Source organism: Trichechus manatus, unplaced genomic scaffold (assembly GCF_000243295.1).
Source record: "Trichechus manatus latirostris isolate Lorelei unplaced genomic scaffold, TriManLat1.0 scaffold00135, whole genome shotgun sequence".
NCBI lineage: Eukaryota > Metazoa > Chordata > Mammalia > Sirenia > Trichechidae > Trichechus > Trichechus manatus.
Window position 1 is genome coordinate 7,371,185 of NW_004444071.1, and position 12,992 is coordinate 7,384,176.

A 12,992-nucleotide genomic window follows, 5' to 3' on the forward strand; every position below is an offset into this window, starting at 1 on the left:
GTGATTGACTTATTTCACTCAGCATAATGTCCTCCAGTTTCATCCATGTTATGAGATGGTTCACAGATTCATCATTGTTCTTTCTCATTGCATAGTACTCCATTGTGTGTATGTACCATAGTTTGTTTATCCATTCATCTGTTGATGGGCATCTAGGTTGTTTCCATCGGTAATAAAATTTTTTAATAAAATTTATTCTTCTATTAACTTCTGTGTTCCTGAGATCTGTGGTAAAATCAAGGATGAGCAGACTGTTTCCTCTTAGCTTTGTTTTTAAAAAATTGAAAATAAAGTCCAAACCATTAAATTTATTTTCAAAATTATCTAGTATGTGCCATGTGTTAGGGAAGTTTATTATGGAAAGGATTCCTGTTCTGGGCAGGAGATTGAACTAGATGAAATCTAATAGTTTACAAGTATATGATTTTTCCCCTCTCTAATTATTTTAAAACAGTCTATATTTGTATCTAACAACTTGTGGCTTTAAATGTCAATAATGGCTTTGCAGATAAAGTAAAAGTAATTTGAATCTTTTTGAGGCTCCCTTTTGGTAGAAGAGAGACAGCCATACGTGTAAGTCTCCCTTCTTTAACCCCAGTCCATTTTAACTATGAATCACACAAAAGATGTCATGTTGTATATGCAGTATCACTTCATTAGACTCACAAAAAGGGAAAACTGATACAAATCTATTTTGAGAACCATAACATGTATGTTTGCTAATGTTATCTTTTCATATAATAGGCATTCTTTGATTGTACAATAGCTACTGGATTCCCTTTTTCATGGATATATCTTCATTCCCCAGCACTGCAATTCTGTAAGTGCTTTAAATTAAGTACATTCATGAATAGCCACAGAAAATGCTTAAGAGAAATAGTACATTTACAACAATCTAAGTGTAATTTATGTTTTTTGGCTTAAATTCAGAGCAAAATTGATGACATAGAGATAGGCAGGACTTTATGTTTATATTTACAAAGTTCTCAACTCTATTCAGTACCTTCCAAAACCCTCGAGAGGAGTGTAACGCAAATGTGAAGAAGGATGAAGAATGCAGCAAAGTCGGAACATAAAATGCATTATGGAATGGAAGGACATATTCCTCCACCCAAAGAGATGAAAAAAGTATCATTAGCTAGTCTATTTGCTATTACTGAATTCCTCAGAAAACACATGTTAGAAAACAACCTGGTGAGAAAACCGTGTTTGTATTACCAGTTTCTAGTATAGCATACAGTACATAGAGGATATTCAGTAAAAATGTGTTAAATAAAAAAATGGTTGATGGCATTAATCTGTGTTAGTTGGCTTCTGGGTAACTGCCTGACATTAAGAACTAAGCACATCCAGAAAAATCACTGCCAAAGTAAACTAGGAGGAACCCCAAGGCATCTTTGCTATCTGTGGGGCAGGTTCTCTGATATGGATTAATGAAAAAAATTAAACATTGTACCGCTAGGAATCAAGGATTTTATGAGACAGCTGTATATAGCAGAAGAAGAATTGATGCCTTTGAACTATGATGTGGATGAAGAATATTGAATATACTATGGACTGCCAGAAGAACAAACAAATCTGTCTTGGAAGAAATACGGCCAGAATGCTCCTCAGGAGCAAGGATGGTGAGACTTCATCTCATGTAATTTGGACATGTTATCAGGAGGGACCAGTCCCTGGAGAAGAACATCATGCTTAGTAAAGTAAAGGATAAAGGGAAAAAGAGATAGACTCTAAACGAGATGGACGGACACAGTGGTTCCAACAATAAGCTCAAGCATAACAGCGACTGTGAGGGTGGCACAGAACCGGGCAGTTTCGTTCTGTTGTACATAGGATCGCTATGAGTCAGAACTGACTTGATGGCACCCAACAAAAACAACAATATAGAGCAGGAAGTGCATTGAAAGTAGCCCTTAATAAACGTATAACCTTGGAAAAGTCACTAGACTTTGAAGATTCCCAGTTTCCACATCTTTTAAAATGAAGATACTAACACCTACCTTGCTTGGTTATTACGAGAATCAAGTGAGATAACGTATGTGAAATTATTTTGTAAACGTTAAAGCACTATAAAACATACGAATAGTTAAGTCTTGACTAGTCATGTGTAATGAACTTTGCTGATGCTTTATAGACATACGAAGTACTGTTTACAATGGTCACAATACCGACGTCATATTGATAAATGGATTTAAAATATCACGGAAGAAGCTATAACACAGCAACAAATAGTGAGATGAGCATCCTGAACGTCTATTCTGCACTTCTGTAGCATCTATTGTCATAGAGTGCAAACTCTATGTAGACAAGAAACCACAGCTTAGTTGTTGTTGCTGTTGTTAGGTGCTGTCAAGACGGTTCTGACTCACAGCGACCCTACGTACAACAGAATGAAACACTGCCAGTGTCCTGTGCCATGCTCACAATCGTTGCTATGTTTGAGCCCATTATTGCAGCCACTGTGTCCATCCATCTCATAGAGGGTCTTCCTGTTTCTCACTGACCCTCTACTTTACCAAGCACGATGTCTTTGTCCAGGGACTTGTCCCTCCTGATAACATGTCCAAAGTACGTGAGATGAAGTCTTGCCATTCTTGCTTCTAAGAAGCTTTCTGGCTGTACTTCTTCCAAGATAGATTTGTTTGTTCTTCTGCCAGTCCATAGCATATTCAGTATTCTTCACCAACACCATAAGTGAAACGTGTCAATTTTTCTTAGGTCTTCCTTAGTCATTTTCCCGCTTTCACATGCATACGAGGCAATTGAAAACACCTTGGCTTGGGTCAGGCGCACCTTAATTCGCAACGTGACGTCTTTGTTTTTTAATTCTTTAAGGAGGTTTTTTGCAGCAGATTTGCCCAATGCAATACTCAGCTTATTAGGCAACTTATGTACCCAGCATCTGCACAGCACTTTGCACATAGTCGTTGCCCAGATAGTTGCTGAAAATAAATGATCGTTATTAATGTGATTACCCAAAAAGTAACATTTCTGTGACTGACTAGATGGAAAGGGTCAAATACCTCAGAGTTAACATAAAGCACTTAAGTATATAGCATGGGAAGTTAGAAAATATTCAGGTGTTGAATCTAGTCACGCTCTCAGAGGAGTTACATGCCACTCAATCATAGTCTGTATGCTAAATGAGAGAGCTGGAACCTTATTCTGGTTGGGGGTGGGCCAAAGCCCTAAACCGAGAATTCGTTGATGAATAAATCCGTAGCCAGAACTCGCTGTCGGAAACTAATGGCTTTGCTTCCTTGGACCTTTGCTGAACTTTACATAATTGCAAGGTGCAACTATAGCTTGGAAGAAAAATCAGGACCACTTCACTGAATGAGAAATCCCTGGATGGCACAAATTGTTAAGCACTCAACTACTAGCCTAAAGATTGGTTTTTCAAACCCACACAGAGGTGCCTCAGAATACAAGCCTGGTTATCTACTCCAAAAGATCACAGCCTTGAAAACCCTATGGAGCAGTTCTTCTCTGCACACATGGTATTGTTATGAGTTGAAGTCAACTCAGAGGCAATTAACAACAACAACAGCACTGAATGAATACTTTAAAACTCCAGGATAGTAACTGGAATGCTATTGAGCAGCATAGCAAACATTTACCCAGTGTCACTTGTAAACTCAAATCTGTAGATGACATTTCTTCCAGCAGTCAGTAGCCAGTCTGTACTGCATTAGTATGCTTCAAAACTCTGTATAGTTTATGTGGGTAGATGTTTTGAGAGGCAGCTGTTGAAGAATAGGATTTCTTTCAAAAAATTCTAGGCAAAAGCTTCAATCTGAGAAAGGAGAGCAGACTTCTAGTCTTGTTAGTATTTTGGGAAATATGTCATCATAATGGTATTTCCAGGCTGCTCTGGCTATGACCCATAAGGGAGAGACCATCATGGCAGCCTGCTTTAAGTTAAAACAACAGTAGGATGCCATTTTCCACTTATAAAATTGGCAAAGAATTTAAAAAGTAATACCCACTATTACTGAGAACATGTCCCTACACTGCTGTTCAGAGTGCTGACTGAAGGGCCATTTGTTAAAAAAAAAAAAAAAAAAAAAAAGTCTTAAAAACATGCATATCCTTTGACCCCCTACAATTCCACCTATAAGAGTTTATCCTACAAAAATAATCACATATATGTGCAAAGATTTATCCATTGGTTTATGTTTGACACAATATTGCTTATAATAATGAAACATTAGAAATAAACTAAATCTCTAACAATAGAGAATTGTGTAAAGGAATTTTGCTATATCCATGTGAAGGAATAGTATGCAACCATTAAAAATAAGATTGTAGAAGAATATATAATGACATGGAAAATTGTTCATAATCTATTGTTGAAAAACAGTTTACAAAACACTACATACAAAATAAGCCTATTTTTGTTTAAAAATCAAACAAGAGAATAATGCATATATGTACATAGGAAAAAAAGGGCTACTTTAAAATGTTAATAGTAACTAGCTTAAAGTGGCAGGGTTACAGCTGATTTTACCATCTCCTTTATGGTCTCTTCACCAAATTTTCCATAGTTAAGTATTATATCAGAAATTGGGGTGAAAACATCACCTTAAACATTTCAAACAAAATATAACAAAAAACCCAAGATGAGTTAGCATTATCCACCAACAGAGTAGCAAAAGCCTTTTACACTGCCATGATCTAAGTCCTGGCACATTTCAGGAGTTTCTATTCTAAGATGGTTGGTTCAAAATTATTTATTTAAGCCCTGATGGTAAAGAATGGTCTTAAAAGTTTACAGTGTTTTTATATAATGTGAAGTATTTTCTACCCACATTGTGTTTAGCCTTGTACAGCATGAAGTCAGTTTGTATAGTTGCAGGAACTGATGCAGTGAGGTGCCAGACTCATTCACACAAATGTCCCACCTTAAAAGTGGAAGGTTTCAGCCCTTCAGCCAACCTTCTTCATGTCACTGAAATCTAAAACTGTGTCTATGCAAAAAATAAAGAGCTCATAGCCTAGATCCATATGTACATAGACCCATCACTGGCCAGAGAATTAGAAATGTCTGGGGTAAATCCTTAACTTCTGGGGGTTGGTGATGTCATCCATGACAATACCCAGTCCTTCCCACAAGTGTCTTCTGCTGTCCCTGACAGAGTGGATTGGAGAGATCAGCTTGTCTATTCATGTCAACCATCTGCCTCTAATTGATGCAGCTGGATGGGTTATGGATTTGAAATTTAAAAAAAAAAAAAAAGTGGTGAAAATGGCTGTGAGGTAGATAGTTTAGTCTGAATGGGTGCCCATCGTGTGAAATGTGACACTTTTCCTGTCTGTCTTCAGCTGTTCCTGGACCATAAAAGAGAAAGAACCAAGAATGTATTTACTTTTCCCACAAATGAATGATCTAGAGATCCAGACAATATTAGGTTTAAACTTTCAGCCCCAAAGTGTACTACTGATTGTAGGACAGGAGAGACAGTTCCAGGCTAGCTTGAAGCTTCTCTCAGCTGAATCCCCTGTCAGCTGATTCAGCGTTGCCCTGATGGGTGTTTTGAATTACACAAAATCTAGCATACTCTAGAAAACTGACGGCGGCTGTAAGTTTAAACACGTAAAGTTTCAGAATGGCAACTCCAAGGACTATGAAGTCTTGATAGTCTTCCATAATCCTTTAAAAATCAATAAAGAACTCAAGTTAACCCACCCTTATGCATCACTGTCATGCCTATTCTCAGAGTTTAAAAATGGAGAATTGCAAAGCCTTTCACAATCAGAGCTCCCCAGGTACTTCCCCAGCGCATCGTCCTTCTGGGACTGCATAGGGACTGCAGGTCACGGAGCACACGACTCACTAGCATGACTGACTCACCTTGCTGTCGCCAGTCCTCCTGAAGCTTCAGTTTACACCCTCGCAGACTGCTGAACAGATGGCTGCTGCCTTTTCTTTGTGTAGTAGACATGGTGCTAGTAGTACGGCTCGTGGCTTGAGTATCACTGGGGCATATCCTTCCCTTGGCCAGTCACCTAAAGTGGTCCTCACAGGACACTTAGCGTCACCTAGATAGAAGCAGATACTGTCCTTGCATGTAAAATATTTACTTCTCTAATAAACTTCCTAGTTTTTCCTTGTCATGATTTTTGAAATAAATATTTACTAATTTTACTTCTCCTACCTATAAAGATGCCAATTCATTTGGCTAAAAACACCACTTAATTGTTGTTTCATTCTAAAACAAATTGAAAATCTTCTCCCTTAAAGAATAAAATCCTACAAAGTAACTGTTTCTAACAGATGAGAGTTTGGGCAATTTTTGATTCTTGCTGCTGACATGAAATCCTGTGCCTCAGTAGTTAGAGAGGACTGCTAGAGTAATAACTACCAACCCAGAAAAAAAAAAAAATGCTGCTGAGTTAAATCTAGTGATTTCTAAGCCTGGTCTGAGTTACCGTCTGTGACAGCTGAAAGTGTACAGTTCTTAAGGGAAGCTGGAAGGGGGCGGAGTGAAGCTGGCTAGGCTATTAGCATAAAGAGGCAGGCAAGAAAAGAAAGAAATGACATTGGAGTTGCTTTGAATAATAGTGACCAAAACAGGGACTCTAAAGATGTCCTGTTGTTATGTAGTCAAATAGCTACTATTACTACTCTGTAATTAAAAGCTCAAAACAGGAGGTTATACTGCTTGGATATTCATTTGTACATGTGAAATCTAAAAGGTATAACGAACTGGTAATGAGCTCATGGAAATGTACTGCTGGAACTTTCAATTTCTATAAACACCTTGGAGTCTTCAGAAGGGGCAGTTACAGGGTAGACTGCCTGCCAAGGCAACTATTTGGAGTTCTTGAAGAAAAATAAACACTGAAAATATTATCTTTCCATAGACCTAGTTCTGTCTCCCCTTAGATTCTCTATTGCTACTCCTAGGCTGGATTATCTACAATGTTTCTTGTGCTTGCTATTTTATTACTGTTTAAAACTCCAAACACTTTTAATTTAATTTGGGAGCCAGTTACAACAGTTGCAGGGAATGCTGGTAGATCCTGCCATTTAAGATTCACAGCTCTTTGTGGATTCAGAAAGGGGGTGGTGGGCAAGGACTAAGGAGAAAGGCAGAGTTGTTTAGTTTCAAAGTGTGGACCCTGCAATTTCCTATTTACACTTGGAAATTGGTGTTAAACTTGACACCCCAACTAGAAGGTTACCTGCTAACCGGACCTGGGGTGAGTGCCCTCATTTTACTGAGGCAATTAACAATTCCCCAGGCATACTCTGATTTATGAAAACTCTTATGAAATGTGATTTTTTTTTTTTTTATAATTCCACAGTTTACTAAACTGCCATTACTGTTTTAATAATCTGCCCCTTGCAGTTGTAACTCTATCACATGTGACAGGTTATAAAAGAGTTTAACTGCTTTGAAAGTGACTTCAGTTATTAGAAACCATAGTTTCTGCTTTAAATGGCTTGTATTTACCTCATCTTCCACAACAAGCAGAGTGGAAAGCTGAGGTGTTCTTTTCCTGAGTAATATAAAGCTATCCATAGTCTTATCAAGCTGTGGACCTCAATGATAATCATATTAAAACTGTAACCCAGCCTTTGAGAGTAAGGGGTTCTTAAAAATGTTTACAAAATATGCGTAAGTAGTGAGTATGGTATAACAAACCCTGTGCATCCATTATCTGGACGCAATAATTATCAACTCATGGACAATCTTGTTTCAAACCTGTGTGTTTCATCACAGCCACTTTCCCTCCTTACTCCATCACTGATTTGAAACATCTCAGATATCATTTTATTCATAAATATTTCATGTATTTCTAAAGTGCAAGGACTTTCAAAAACATAAACATAATAAAATTGTCACATTATTAACAATTAAACATGATTCCTTAATGTAATTAAACATCCAGGCAGTGTTTTTGTTTCCCTGATTGTCTAATGTTTTAGTTATCTAGTGCTGCTATAACAGAAATACCACAAATGAATGGCTTTAACAAAGAGAAATTTATTCTCTCACAATCTAGGAGGCTAGAAGTCTGAATTCAGAGTGCCAGCTACAGGGGAAGGCTTTCAATCTCTGTTGGCTCTGAGGGAAGGTCCTTCTCATCAATCTTTCCCTGGTCTAGGAGCTTCTCAGCACAGGAAACTCGGTTCCAAAGGATGCACTCTGCTCCTGGCGCTGCTTTCTTGATGGTATGAGGTCCCCCTGTCTCTCAACTCACTTGTCTCTTTTATATCTCAGAAGAGATTGGTTCAAGACACAATCCAATCTTGTAGATTGAGTCTTGCCTCATTAACATAACTGCCACTAATCCTACCTCATCAACATCATAGAGATAGGATTTACAACACATAAGAAAATCACATCAGATGTCAAAATGGTGGACAGTTACACAATACTGGGAATCATGGACTAGCCAAGTTGCTATACATTTTTGGGGGACACAGTTCAATCCGTAACATCTCATAATTTTTTTAAAACATTTTCTTCAAATCAGGATCCAAATACAACACACTGTATTTGGTTGATACCTCTCTTAAATCTTTTTACAATCTATAAGTTCCCCTCTGAGAGAACATGTTGTTTTGGGATTAATATCTGTATTTACCATAACTTGTGCCCGATTTTTCCAGGAGGTCCCCTAGGAGTTATAATATGCCTCCATTTTTCTTACACATAGATGCACAGCAGGGAATAAAGAGAGGAAAAGGAATGGTCAGCTGACCATAGATGATAAAACATCCCGACTTTCTAGTAACAGCACTACCATTAGCTTACTGTGGAACCTTGAGCCAGGCACTTAACCTCTCTGAGTTTGTGTCTTCATTTGTAATATGAAACAAAGGTTTGGTTAGCAATGTGAGAAATTATTCAACAATTATTCTGTGAATATAAAGGCCTGGGAAAGGAAATGGTATCCTCTTTTTTCTTTGACTAGCGCCTGAGGAGAAATAAATAAATATAAAACTAAACATCTGAGTAGGATTTGAGGGTGTATTTGAAAATAAACCAAACCCATTGCCATCAAGTCGATTCCAACTCAAAGAGACCCTATAGGACATAGTAGAACTACCCCATAGGGTTTCCAGGGCTGTTATCTTTACAGAAGCTGACCTCCACGTCTTTCTACCATGGAGCGACTGGTGGGTTTGAACCACTGACCTGTCGGTTAGCAGCCAAGCGCTTAACCACTGCAACACTAAGAACCCTCAATTCTCAAATCTCATTCTGTCTACCAGAATTACCCTGGGAATGTCATGAAGATATAGATTCTTGAGCCCTAACTGCAGAATCTGAGGTTTGGGGTGGGATCTGGAAACTATATAGTTTTAAAAGTCCCCTGATTCCGGTGAGCAAACACAGCCTGCTTAGACAGATCTCCACCATTTCATTTATTATCTTTCCTGAGGGCCTGATGAAACCTTAAAAAAAAAATTTAAAAAGAAAATACCAAACCTGTTGCCATGGAGTCAGTTTTGATTCATAGTGACACTATGGGATAGATTAGAATTGCTTCAGGGTTTCCAAGGCTGTAATCTTTCCGGGAGCAGGCTGCCACATCTTTCTCCCCAGGAGTGGCTGGTTTGACCTTTCAATTAGCAGCTGAGCACTTTAACCACCGAGCAACAAGGGCTCATTGAAACCTATCAAGCACTCCTTTAAACGCAGTAGTTTCAAGTGCCATGACGTTAAGGGGTAGGGACAGTACTGCAAAGCTTGCTGCCTGATTCCTCTTTTGTCCTGCTCTTGTGCATCATTGAATTCTGGGCAGTGCTCTGACCTGGAACAGGCTACATAAGCTCAAGTACCACCATTGTTTCCCGCCATTACTAGCCCCCACTTTTCCTCGTGATATTTTCTTTTTTGTTTTTTCCTTCTTCTTTCTCCCTCCTTCTATTCCAGTAAGATTGACTAAAGTTTCTCCTTGGAAGGTGGCAGACCAAGTTGATAACCCTCAAGGACTAGGATTAACTCATCTGCGACGTGACAATTGTGATGAACGGTGCCAGATAACCTTCAAGGATTGCCAGTAAGAAATTGCATCATCTGGGACATGAGAAACGTCACCAATGCGAAGAGAAACTATAATCCTGTCCAAATGAAAGCTTTCAGCCAGTCTCCAGTTGGAGAGACAGGTTTTTTGGAGGAGCTCATTCCCCTCTGTCTCCTGTATATCGATATACAATAAAACCCGCTTGCTGCTCACCTCACCCCTGTCTCAGTATTGGCTTTTGCAGCAGGCAGCTCAGGTCTGCGATTTGCGCTAACAGACCTGTGATTGGTTAATGGAGTCAAGAGAACTCCTGGGCTCTCACGTTGCGTGTTGAATTACACTTCTGCTCTTGGAGGAGTCCCTGTTACAATTCACCCTTTTCCACTGGAAAGGCTGAAAACAATATGTTACAGAAGTATGTAAAATAACATCAAATATATCAGCCACAGTTGGATGGGTGATTACTTTGCCTCCCCCCCCCCCTTACCTTTCAAAAGCACCACCAAGTTAGTAGTTCACAGTGGGCATATTGTATTTAACTATTTCATTGTGAATAAGAGCAACACGTCATAGAATACAAAAGCTGAAGACTGGTTAGGGCAAGAATCAGGTGAATATTTGTCATTTTACTTGCAATTTGATTAAAAATTAATAAAAATAAAACCAGTTGAAGTAGAGTCGATCTGACTCATGATGTCCCTGTGTGTGTCAGATTAGTTAGAAATGTGCTCCATGGGGTTTTCAATGGCTGATTTTTTGGAAGTAAATCACCAGGCCTTTCTTTTGAGGTGCCTCTGGGTTGACTCAAACGGTCAACCCTTCGGTTAGTAGCCAAGTGAGATAACAATTTGTACCAACCAGGGACTCCAAAAATGAATCAGAATCTTATAAAATTCAAGCTTCTTCTCTTATAAGCTCTCTGTGACCCCAAAAAGATGCCCTTGGTTTCATTGTCTCAGATTTCTTCCCTCCTCCTATTGCTCACTGTGTCTTTGTACTCCTAGAAAAGTAGAGTAGAATAGCATGCCAGAGATAAAGGATCGATCCCATCAGCTGATACTTTTGGGGTGAATACTGGAAAAATTGGTATTTTGCAATTAGAATTAGCTCAGAAAGTATAGCATTTGGTTGTTATTTAAACAGTGTTAAGGTTATAAAAAGTTGTTTTTCTGTTTTGTTTTTGTTTGTTTTTTTTTAGTTGAAACATATTTTAAAAGCAGGTATGCATGCATTGTATATCAGTCCACAACCAAGTTACTTGTTTAACTAACAAACTGCCTTGTTTCCAAAGTCTTTATGATGTCTAGTCTACATGTATGTCTTCTCTTTGTAGGTCTTTGGGCGGCTTTGAATGACAGGCATTATAAAAATAAAAAATAGTCATACTGCACTTACCACTTTCATTCTCAAAGAACAGGATAAAAGACCTTTAACAAGAAGCAAACATGGTGCTGTGAGCCCTTGGGCCAAGCCTCGCCGTGATAGCCAAAGCACTGCCGGAATTACTAAATACTCATTGGAGTAGGAGACTGATGAAATACTGTTACAGTTTTAGTTTAGATGTTCTACTGATATTAAATAACAGATCCCCTGCTTCTTTATACGAGCCAATGATAGATATTTTTTTCCAGATCACTCTTTTTAATACATATACCAAAGATATTGTGGGTGAGAATGTTGAGTTTCAGCATCTCACAGATAACTTACTCACTACATATATCGTAAAGCACTTTTGGAGTGGTGGGTTTTGTGGCTGTCCAGAGTCGTGTTACTCTAAGTTACTGTATGTTTTTAGCTCAAAGAGTTTCCCAAGTAGCACAGTTGGCTGCATTTTTACATTAGTAAAAATATAGGAGACATAAATGTATTAGAAATTGTTTTTTTTGAATACCTGCTCCTGTTCACAGATTCAGGATGCTACGCTGGCACAGCACCAAACTGCTTACTGTCTTAAACTGGGTTCTCTAGAGAAGCAAAACCAGTAAAGCATATATATATATATATATAGAGAGATTTATATCAAGGAAATGACTCACGAGGTTGTAGAGGCTGAAACATCCCAAGTCCATGGGTCAGGATAGAGGCTTCTCCTGATTCACGTAGCTGCAGGAGCTGGTGATCCCAAGATCAGCAAGTCAGAGAGTAGGGTTCTTGCTCACAGCCTGGGAAAACTGATAAATCCCAAGATCGGCAGGCAAGACTGCAGGTAAGCTGCTAGCTCAAGCCCCAAGAACCAGACATCAGACGAACAGGAGCCAGCTGCAGGATCCAGAGCAAGCAAAAGCCCATGAGCCTTGCTAGAACATCCACTTATATTCAATGCAGGCCACACGCCCAGGGAAACTCCCTTTCAACTGACTGGCTACTCACAACAGATCCCATTTTGGAGGTGATCACAACAACACACGACTGCCAAACCACTGAGAATCATGGCCCAGCCAAGTTGACACACAACCTTAACCATCACACTTACTTACCAAAGGTACTCACTATCCTGAAATTGCTACCATTGATCTTTGTTCTATTAAACGCTAATATTTGGGTTCTGGTTATCATAAACATTGCCTCACTCCATAAACATTCCTTTGGCAGTGCAAACTAATTTTGGCTCTTTGATGAACCTCACATTTGGCTGCAGTAGGGCTCCCTCTGGAGGTCTGCAGAGTCTTAGATCAGTTAGTAAAGTAACCTTGTCTTCAGCACAGGATAAACCCGTATCTTTTCATCCAGCGCCCTCTAGAATGGGGCTTCCTATATTTGTGAATTTAGGAAATGATTATCTGTATCTAAGATTATAGGAAAGTTCCCTGATTACTCTCCTGTTGTGAACATTGATCATTGCTGTGTTCTGACATTCAATCTCAGTAGCTTTACCTTTTCTATATTTATTGAAGACTTTTAGCCAAAGTGAAAACAAAGCAAAGTAAAACCAAAGGCTGGAAAAATGTCAAGTTTTATTTTGTTTGTTTGTGTTTTAAGAGTAAAGTAGTTACTGGTTCCAAAAC

General features: G+C 38.8%; 1 protein-coding gene across 1 annotated transcript in view; it reads right to left on the reverse strand.

Annotated features, from left to right (window-relative positions):
* The window catches only part of RANBP3L (RAN binding protein 3 like), a 62,153-nt gene extending 55,764 nt beyond the window's left edge, over positions 1–6,389 (reverse strand). Inside the window, 1 exon segment of the mRNA XM_004385258.2 lies at positions 5,858–6,389. Within this exon segment, the coding sequence (XP_004385315.1) occupies positions 5,858–5,948 (91 nt within the window). The 5' untranslated portion in view covers positions 5,949–6,389.
* Between the last annotated feature and the right edge of the window lie 6,603 nt (positions 6,390–12,992).